At 36.1% G+C, this 10196-nt stretch overlaps 1 protein-coding gene and 2 non-coding genes across 3 annotated transcripts; 1 reads left to right on the plus strand and 2 right to left on the minus strand.

Moving 5' to 3' along the window:
- Positions 1–4330: 4330 nt before the first annotated feature.
- Positions 4331–4402, plus strand: TRNAD-GUC (transfer RNA aspartic acid (anticodon GUC)). Its single transcript has one exon. It is a non-coding gene; the product is annotated as a tRNA-Asp (tRNA).
- Positions 4403–5008: 606 nt separating this feature from the next.
- On the minus strand, positions 5009–5082 carry TRNAR-ACG (transfer RNA arginine (anticodon ACG)). Its single transcript has one exon. It is a non-coding gene; the product is annotated as a tRNA-Arg (tRNA).
- A 2180-nt stretch (positions 5083–7262) lies between these two features.
- LOC141613619 (uncharacterized) lies at positions 7263–8430 on the minus strand. The gene is made up of 4 exons (XM_074432363.1): positions 8374–8430; positions 8062–8269; positions 7682–7878; positions 7263–7496 (listed from the first exon to the last, which is right to left on the minus strand). The coding sequence occupies exons 1-4, from the start codon at positions 8428–8430 to the stop codon at positions 7263–7265; spliced, it is 696 nt and encodes a 231-aa protein (XP_074288464.1).
- Between the last annotated feature and the right edge of the window lie 1766 nt (positions 8431–10196).

The raw sequence follows: 10196 nt of genomic DNA on the forward strand, positions 1-10196 counted from the left end.
TTTAATTCCCGAGTCTTTTAAAATAATTAAGACGGGTTTTGAGTCGGGTTGTTGAGTTGTTCAATGTTTGATTCGGGTTTTTCTTAATCGCATAATTCGTTTAATCCTTTAATTTTCGTTTTTGGTTTAGTTCCGAGTTATTTAAAATAAAATAATAATTAATAATAATTAATTAATTAGAGACGGGTTTAATAGAAAAGTTACTATATCGGGAAAGTTTCCATTTTTAGGAAGTTCTATCTTTAATAACTCTCTATTTTGGGAACGGGAATAGTTAAGTAATTGTTATCATTTAATTATCTTTCAGAGGGCGAATTGTTGTGGAATGTTACTGGACACCCGACTATCTCGATCAAAGATCGAGGTAGGGAAATACACTTGACTTATTATCGTTGTTGTTGAATTGTGTTGACTTGATTCATGGTTGTTGATTTACGTTATGATTCATATACGGGAAGGTGATTGACTGAATTGATCGTATTGAGTATGATATCACAACATCGGGTAACCGGCATGATTTTATGATTTATCAGTTCAATGATATATATATATATATATATATATATATATATATATATATATATATATTGTGTTGCATTAATTTCTTTTGAGCATTCATATGCATTGGAGATGGAGGATGTTGTGGTGATGTGGTGTGGTGATGATGATGTTGTGATAAGGCCTGGCGGGTTCGCAGACTTGCCCTGGTGTCCTCAAGTGCGAAGTGCGCAGATCGGCTACGGTCGATATATATAGTCTACCGGGGATCGATATGGCTGGGCGTTCCGGGTTATGAGTTATGAGACTGGTTATGAGATATTAGTTGAGATGGAGATAGATGGAGGTGACGGAGGAGCATGCATATCATATTTTTGTTGTTTCATTGTTTTCCCTACTCAACCTCGTGGTTGACCCTGTGTATTCGTGAACACCTGTGATGACCCAAATATTGGCGAGTAGACTTGACAGGTTTAAGAGATAGAACGGGAGCTTGGTGGGCGTGAGACACTGGATCAGAAGACTTAGTAGCTAGATCATCAGTTAGAAGACTTTCACTTTTATTTATGTTAGTTCTTTGTAATTTGACGTAAAAGAGGTTTTGTAATAATTAAGCTAAAGTAATTATATAATTTTGCCTTGGAGTTTAATTTGTTATTCACTAACTCGGGAAACCGAGATGGTAACAGTCCGGTTTATTAAGGAATGTCTCGCTAAAGGCTCCTTCATAAATCGGGGTGTTACACACGCCTCCCAAGAACACCGTCTTCGTCGGATCACCTTTCCGAATGGTACCGTCTTTGAAGATGCTCCATAATTACAAATAATAATAAAAATACAAATCTATTCCTATTATACATTTGTAAAATGGAAAAACTAATAAAAATAAAAGTGATACGAGATCACATTAAATTACAACCGAATCAATATTCCCTTTCATTACGGGTAATATTGATTAAAACTAAGGCCATACTAAGATAAAATTACATAATTCAAAATTATATAAATAAAAGACATTCAACAATTGAAATATGCAGCATTATAATATGTGTCTATCATGCCATATTATGTGCCAAATCGCCCTATTTAACTTGTATCGTTTATATAACATGGTTTTATGGAAATGCGTGATAATAACTTCTTAAAATCACTAATTAACACTTAAATCACATCTAAGATCAAGTTAAGTATCCTAACACTCTTAGGACTCAAAAATTAGTCATCACCCAATTTTTGACAATAATTCAACTTGATTTAATTTTATTGCTCATATTTGACCTTAAAATAATAATATATATGAAATAAATCCAAATTAAATTACAATAATTTCAAAATTTGAATTTTAAATTTTTGAATATTCTGGAATATTTCCATGACACCCATAATGTCAAAACTCATGGTTAAAATTTTCGAATTAATCTTGAGAAAATATAGTTGTAATTAATCGGTTTTATCTCATAAAACATCTAAAATATCCAAAAATTAATCTAATCAATTTTACAACCTTAGATCTGATTAGTGGGATATTTATGCAACCTAAAATAATTTTCGCATGTCATGCAATTCATTTTAGCTATTTATGCTAAAATAGTCACTATTTATGCCATTTTTACTCTAAAAATTCATAAATCATGCAAAATGAGTTCATTTCATCTCGAAATTTACATACACTGTGTAAATCATGCATGTGACAACATATTAAAATTTCATTTCCTGGTTCGAAGTTTAACTATTTTTCACCATTTTACCTCTTTTAATCCATTTTTATCTCATAAAAATCATAAATTATGCAATATTAATCCAATTAATATGAGATTTTACACACAACTTTTAAAATATGCATGTGAGGTCATATAAAATTTTCAAGGTCAGAAACTTAGTTTAACTATTTTTAGCATTTTAATTCCCATTTTAGTCATAAAAATGTAATAAAATGACCAAAAATCCTTAAAATGAGTAATAAATTTCCATAAATCATAAAAATGACCTAAATACATTTTAGGATAAGAATATATAACATGCATAATTATTTCGTGGCTTTTACTTATAAATCACAAATTTTTAGTTTTATATGTTAACCTTTTAACTCGGAAAAACAATAACCGATTATGCATGCAACATCCTATGCTCTGAAACCACTTGTTAGGTTTATTTACCTATTATTAGACTCCTCTAATAGTGAACTAATTAACTTTTTAATTATTTGTTCTTTAGATATAGTGCATGCATAACAAAATAAGAGATTTATAAGAAAACAATGTCCCTTATATTGTTAATTTCGGTTTTATGGGTACAAGTAATAAGATCTCCTACCTTCACTTGTTCTTGAGCTATGATGAGTAATAGGATGATCCTCCAAAGACTCCAAGTATAGAAGTCACTCCTCTTGATTGCACCCAAGATTATCCCTTGTCTCTACTAAATAATATGTGCTAGATATTTGTTTAGTAGTTTACCTTAAAATTGATTACTAATACTCATATATTACTCTAATAATATTAGTAATCTTTATGAACAATTTAGATTGAATCTTCTCATATTTTAGAGGAAGATTAAAGAGTACAGAGAATAATGCATAAGACTTTTTTTTGCATGTGATGAATGAATGAGTATATCTCCCAAAGAATAAGAGAACAAATTCTCCTAAAAGGAGAGGGAGAAACCGGTTGGAGGCCAAGGGCTTAATGCCAAAAAATGGAATCTCCTTTATGCCTTTTCTCTTATCAAAATGTAGGTAGTGTAAGCTAGATTAGGCTAGGTCCAATTATTTATATTTTATCACATGAAATAAAATAATCACAACCCACTTACACTCCCTCCATTTCGGTCCATATTACATAAAATGGACTACCATTTTATTTTGTCAATTTGTCATTTGTCACACAATATGTCACATGTAGTATGTTACATGTTATTAATTAATTTAATGCATATTTATCACATAAATATCATTTTTATAAATTAATTAAATTACATACAACAAATTGACTAGTGATACTTGATCACATAAATAAAATGAGTCATATAATTATAATTCACAACATCTTGTAATTATAATTAACCATTCATTCTTATCTCTATTGTTTCACAAACAATAAACAATTTTAGTAACAAAGCATTTTTATTACTAAAATAAATCTTATTTAATCCCATTACAATAAGATAAATATATTCTCTCTCACAAATAAATTGTTCAATTTTAAGGAATTGATTAACTCGTATCGTCATACAATTAGTCAACTTTACAGATAAGGGCATCATTCTTTAGGTGTGACCTTAAGGGATCAACTGACCACCACCGTCCCACGACAGTAACGTCAAACTCTAGCAAGCCAATCGTTACCGATTAATGTTGATCAGTTGACTATATAAATGAATCATCCCTTACGTATTTTTTATATGAGATTTAATTATGATATTAAATCATGTGATCGCACTATTGTTGAGGACACATTTTCCAACAATTCCGACTCGGCATTTTAAAACAGTTTCTTAGAAAATGAAGTGGTTTTTGACCCGGACTCCAAATGAACTCTAATTACTGTCAAAACGACCGTATAGGCGCGTAGATGACGACCAAGGGGTAGACACAAGTATTTGAGCTATCACTTGACGATAAACTTACGAACTGTCATAAATCGTTCCCCGTACCAAACATGCGGCCCAATCATCACCGGGTGGCTTGCGGGAGGTGCAGAAATGAGGTATCTACAGAGACACGGAAGGGAGCCGTTACGAAGAAGTTCTGGGATTTACGAAGGAAGCTTCAAGCTCATACTGATCATGGGTTCAGACCGGTAATGTAATTCTATGAGATTGATTCTGGCGTTGTTCCTCAGTAGCTCAGTAGTAGAGCGGTCGGCTGTCAACTGATTGGTTATAGGTTCGAATCCTACTTGGGGAGATTTAATGAATTCTACATTCTTTAATTCAGAATAAAGAGGCTCGCTTTGACTGTTAAGAGTAGGTAAGTGGGTAACCTCTTCCCTATCTTTTTTTCTATCTCATCGTATGGTATCACATTCTCATTCTGTTATGCGCTATTTGATAATCTTTGTCAATACCTCGGTTGTAGGTCTGGGATAATATTTTGTTCCAAAGTCCTGGGGATATTTAGAACTAGCCAATTAATAATTCTCTGATGTACTAGCAGTGCATCAAAGATGCAGTCATTGATTCTCCCCAGAGGTTACAATTACCGCGAGCAAACATAAAAAATATTAATGACATGACGAGGAACTCATTTTTGCTATGCTACTAATACTTGTACTTGCTATGCTATTCTCTGGCTGAGGAAGAGTTACGGGGCGTAAAAAAAATATGCGGGCGGCATACTATTAGTAAAAATAAGTGAATGATAACACGTAATAATAAAAAAAAAATAAAAAGATAAGGCCTATTCCACTTTGACAAAAGACCCACATCCAAGTTCCATAGCTTCAGCTCCGCAATCCCAATCATGATTTTCCTACTCTTAAAAGGGAAAGGCCCTTCCCTTTGGAGTCGGTTTTGGGCGAGGAGGGATTCGAACCCCCGACGCCGTGGTTCGTAGCCACGTGCTCTAATCCTCTGAGCTACTAGCCCCACCTCGCCTGAACTGTATATGATCCCGGTAAGATCCTCAAAAAAGGAAACTTTCCTCTCCCAAGCCATTTCATTTCGGATTAAGAAGATATGAAAGCGTGTTTCTCTCTATAAGAATAAGAACGGTGCATTCCGAGGTGAGAAGTGGGAGAGAAGGAATGTCGTAATTGAGTTTTTGAATAAGACGCCTTTTCATTCTTATTATTTTTTCAATATGAAAAAGTAATAAGAATGATAGGTGTTAAGCTTTTTATCATCCTGGCTTAGAGCCATTTTCCCGCTCGGTCGACTGCTCGCCCACTCGACCGAGTGTCAGCCACTCGATCAAGTAAATCCTCAACTCGGTCCACTATAACACCACTAGGTCTATTTTAGGTCACACTTGGTCTAGTATACGGTCATCCCTTGCTTCCGAGTAGTTCCCTGTAACACCCTCATTTATTTAAGAACCTTTTAGCAAGACATTCCCAAATAAATAATGGTGTCACCATCTCAGTCGCTAGAGGTACTAAGTATAAAAGACAAATAATACCAAAGTACTTTAAGACGATATAAAATTAAAGTGCCACAAAAGACTTTTATTACAAGGTTCCAACGAGATAAATAATTATTACAAAGTACGTTTTTAAAACAACTGCAGCGGAAATAAAATAACTAGTGTCTGAATAATAAAAAGTGATCTCTAGACTCAAGTGATAATCTCGTCTCAATATGCCCCTTTAAGCATCCAACACTTCTCACAAGCTAACCTGAAATCAAACTGCTCCCCAATATTTGGTTCATCACAGGTGTTCACGAATACACAGTCAACCACAAGGTTGAGTAGGATAACTAAACAACAGTAATAATACAACATCCTGCAATAAGGTACGATAATGAAATACAATCCAAGACCGTCAAACACACACGGCTCAACTGTGTGCCACAATACACCAAAACCGAAACCACAGAAACCGACACCACACGGTGTACTGCTCAGGTCCACGGTAACCTCCGAACACCATCGTGCCTGGCAGACCAAAACCGTACAAGACCACGGCTCTTCCACATCCCCGTGCCTGACTAACCAAATAATCTCAAAGCATTGCCAATTCTCTTTCACAATTCCAGCCAACAATAGAGAACCAACCAACAATGATAAAAAAATGATTATGAGACGACAACAATTATCACAATATGCTCAAGACAAGAACTACGACGATATGTTTAAGACAACAATTACAACAAATCCATCATTAACCATCATCAATTACCAATTAACATAGTTGAGTAGTTAAACTACCTTTAGAAAATCTTCACAAGCAATCAAAATAAATCAAAAAACTTCTTCCACAAATCCACCGCCTAAACAATCAATTAAATTATATATAATTATTAACTAATCTTATTAATGAATTTAAGATGTAAATTACCCAAAACAATCCCGAAAAATCGTCACAAACGTTCCCCCATGTCACGGTTGACCCGACGGTGGTCAACCTGTCGGTCAACGTCCCCACGGCCACGGTCACGGTGGTCAGCGACCACGGTTAAGGTATGGGTCAAGGTCGAAACGTAAATAATTGATGTGAGACGATAAAATAACTTACCACAATTAATTTGCGCGAGATGAAAATTCCTCCTTAGGGTTGTCTCACAAAACTCCCCTCACAATTATGTATGAGTTTTTGAAGTAGAATAAATATAATGGTAAGGTATAGGATAGGTATTTATATTAGTTGGTTGATGTAGTTGGAAGGTTTCTGGTAAAGTGCTTTTAATATTAAAATAATGAAAACATCTTAGAACATAGATAACACGCAAACCACATACCACCTTCCCTCAAACACCTCCAACTCGTCACCCACACGGTCCAAACCGTGTTACCTCACGGTCCAACCCGGTCCTTCTTATTTGTTTATTTTGTTTTTCTTTTCTTTTTACGACACAACTTATTATTATTTATTCACTTCTTATAAATATAAATTATTAATTATTAATGAAAATACGGAGTATTACAGTCTTCCCTCCTTAAAAAAACTTCGTCCCGAAGTTCACCACACCATACTACCCGAACCAAGCAACTACATGATAAACGATACACAAGCTTATCTGTATCATTATCATAAATGACCAAAATCAATGCGGTGTGATATTCTACTCCCAAAAGAAAAAGGTTACGTCCTTGTAACCAACATACCTTACGCAAACAAATGAGGATACTTCTCCTTCATCTCAGCTTCAACTTCCCAAGTAGCTTCCTCTACATTATGATTAAACCATAAAACTTTCACCAAAGCAATCTCACTATTTCTAGTGTTTCTCACTTTTCTATCCAAAATCTCTTTAGCCACTTCCATATAAGATAAGTTCTCATCCATCTCAATTGTCTCAGCTGCTAACACATGAGTAGGATCACTCACATATTTCCTCAGCTGTGAAACATGAAAAATATTATGAACTCTTGCCAAGGCTGGTGGTAGTGCAAGACGACATGCCACTTCACCAACTCTATCTAAAATTCATAAGGCCCAATGTACTTCTGACTCAGCTTTCCTCTCTTGCCAAAACGCGTTACTCCCTTCATTGGTGACACTTTCAAAACAACTTTATCTCATACTGCAAACTCAATCTCACTTCTCTTCAAATCTGCATACCTCTTCTGTCGATCTTGTGCAGCTCTCATCTTTTGTCTAATTACATGTACTTGCTCAACCATCTGTTGGATCAACTCTGGCCCCGGTGTCATGGCATCAGTGACATCGTCCCAACAAACTGGACTCCTACACTTCCTTCCATATAATGCTTCAAAAGGTGCTATACCAATAATAGCATGATAACTATTGTTATAAGAAAACTCTATCAAGTCTAACCTCTCCTCCCATGAACCTCCAAACTCCAAAACACAAGCTCTTAACATATCCTCTAAAGTCTGAATAGTCCTCTCAGTCTGTCCATCTGTAGCTTGATGAATTGCAATACTCATTTTCAAGGTCGTACCCATACACTCCTGCAACTCTTGCCAGAACTTAGAAATAAACCTTGAATCACGATCAAAAACAATATCCTTTGGAATTCCATGTAATTTCACGATATTCTTAACATAAGCTTTAGCTAACTCAGCCTTACTCCAAGTGTCTTTCATAGGAATAAAGTGTGATGTCTTAGTCAGACGATCTACTATCACCCAAATCATATTATTGCCCTTCTGAGTACGAGGCAAACCAACAATGAAATCCATATAAATGCTCTACCACTTCCACTCAGGCACATCTAACGACTGTACCTTACCCTGCAGTCTCTTATACTCACCTTCACCCTCTGACAAACTAGACATCTAGAGACAACCTCAGCAATTTCCTTCTTCATCTCAGGCCACTAGAATGTTTTCTTCAAATCTTTATATAACGTATCCCCTCCAGGATCCACATAATATGGTGTAGAATGTGCTTCAGTCAAAATCTTTCTTTTCAATTCCTCATCATCAGGTACACGCCATCTCCTTTCGAATCTCAAACCACCATCAATCCCCGCGGCTAACCGTGACAACACGCTTTCCACCACGGCTGTGCACCACTTCTCCACTCTCGGGTCCACATTATGCTTTTCTTTAATCTCCACATCCAACTCTGGCTCAATAGTCAAATCCCCAACTGAATCCCCTTTCCTTATCATACAAATCCCCATTTTCTCCAACTTATCTTGCAACTTAAGCCGCGACATGGCCAAACATAAAGCATAAACCGACTTTCTACTCAAACCATCCGCTACTACATTGCCTTCCCCTCATGGTAAACTATCTTCATATCATAATCTCCAATCAACTCTATCCACCTTCTTTGTCTCATATTAAGCTCTTTCTGAGTATAAATATAATTAAGACTCTTATGATCAGAAAATACCTTGAAAGTAGTTTCATACAAATAATGCCTCTACAATTTAAGAGCGAAAAAGACCGCCCTTAGCTCCAGGTCGTGCGTCGGATAATTCTCTTCATATGGTTTCAACTATCTCGAAGCATAAGCTATCACTTTCCCTCGTTGTATTAGCACACACCCCAATCCATTCTTTGAAGCATCACTATACACCTCAAAATCCTCACTTCATGCAGGTAAACCTAAGATAAAAGATGTGGTCAAGCGCTCCTTCAAAGTCAGAAAAGCCGTCTCACAACTCTCATCCCACTTAACCTGTTTTCCTACCTCATCAAAGCGGACAAAGGTTTGACTATCTTAGAGAAATCTTTCACAAACCTCCTGGAGTAGCCAGCCAACCCCAGAAAACTTCTTACTTCTGCCACGTTTTTCGGCCTCTCCCAATTAGACACTGCCTCAATCTTATCTGGATCAACTGACACTCCCTCCTTTGACACCACATGACCCAGAAATGCTACCTTATCCAATCAAAACTCACACTTACTCAACTTAGCATACAAATCATTCTCCCTCAAGGTCTGTAACACAATCCTCAAATGTTTCTCATGCTCCTCTTTATCCTAAGAATACACCAATATATCGTCAATAAAGACAACAACAAACTGATCAAGTTAAGGGCTAAACACTCTATTAATCAAATCCATAAATACTGCAGGTGCATTGGTCTAACCAAAAGGCATAACTACAAACTCGTAGTGTCCATACCTCGTCCTAAAGGCGGTCTTAGGTACATCCTCTTCCTTAACTCTCAACTGAAGGTAACCCGACCTCAGATCAATCTTAGAGAAAACTGCAGCTCCACTCAACTGATCAAATAAATCATTAATTCGAGACAAAGGTTACCTATTCTTAATCATCACATTATTCAACTCCCTGTAATCTATACACAATCTCATGCTCCAATCCTTCTTCTTAACAAATAACACTTGTGCGCCCCAAGGTGACACACTTGGCCTCACATAACCCTTATCTAGTAACTCCTCCAACTGCTTCTTCAACTCTTCCAACTCCTTAGGTCCCATTCTATAAGGTGCTTTAAAAAAAGGTCCCATCCCTGGTTTCAACTCAATATTAAAATCCACGTCTCTCTTTGAAGGTAAACCTGGAATCTCCTCCGGAAACACATCCTGAAACTCGCTCACCACATAAATCTCTCTTGCGCCTTTCATTTCCTCATGCAGGTCCCTTACGTGACACAAG

Source organism: Silene latifolia, chromosome 11 (genome assembly GCF_048544455.1).
Source record: "Silene latifolia isolate original U9 population chromosome 11, ASM4854445v1, whole genome shotgun sequence".
Taxonomy (NCBI): Eukaryota; Viridiplantae; Streptophyta; class Magnoliopsida; order Caryophyllales; family Caryophyllaceae; genus Silene; species Silene latifolia.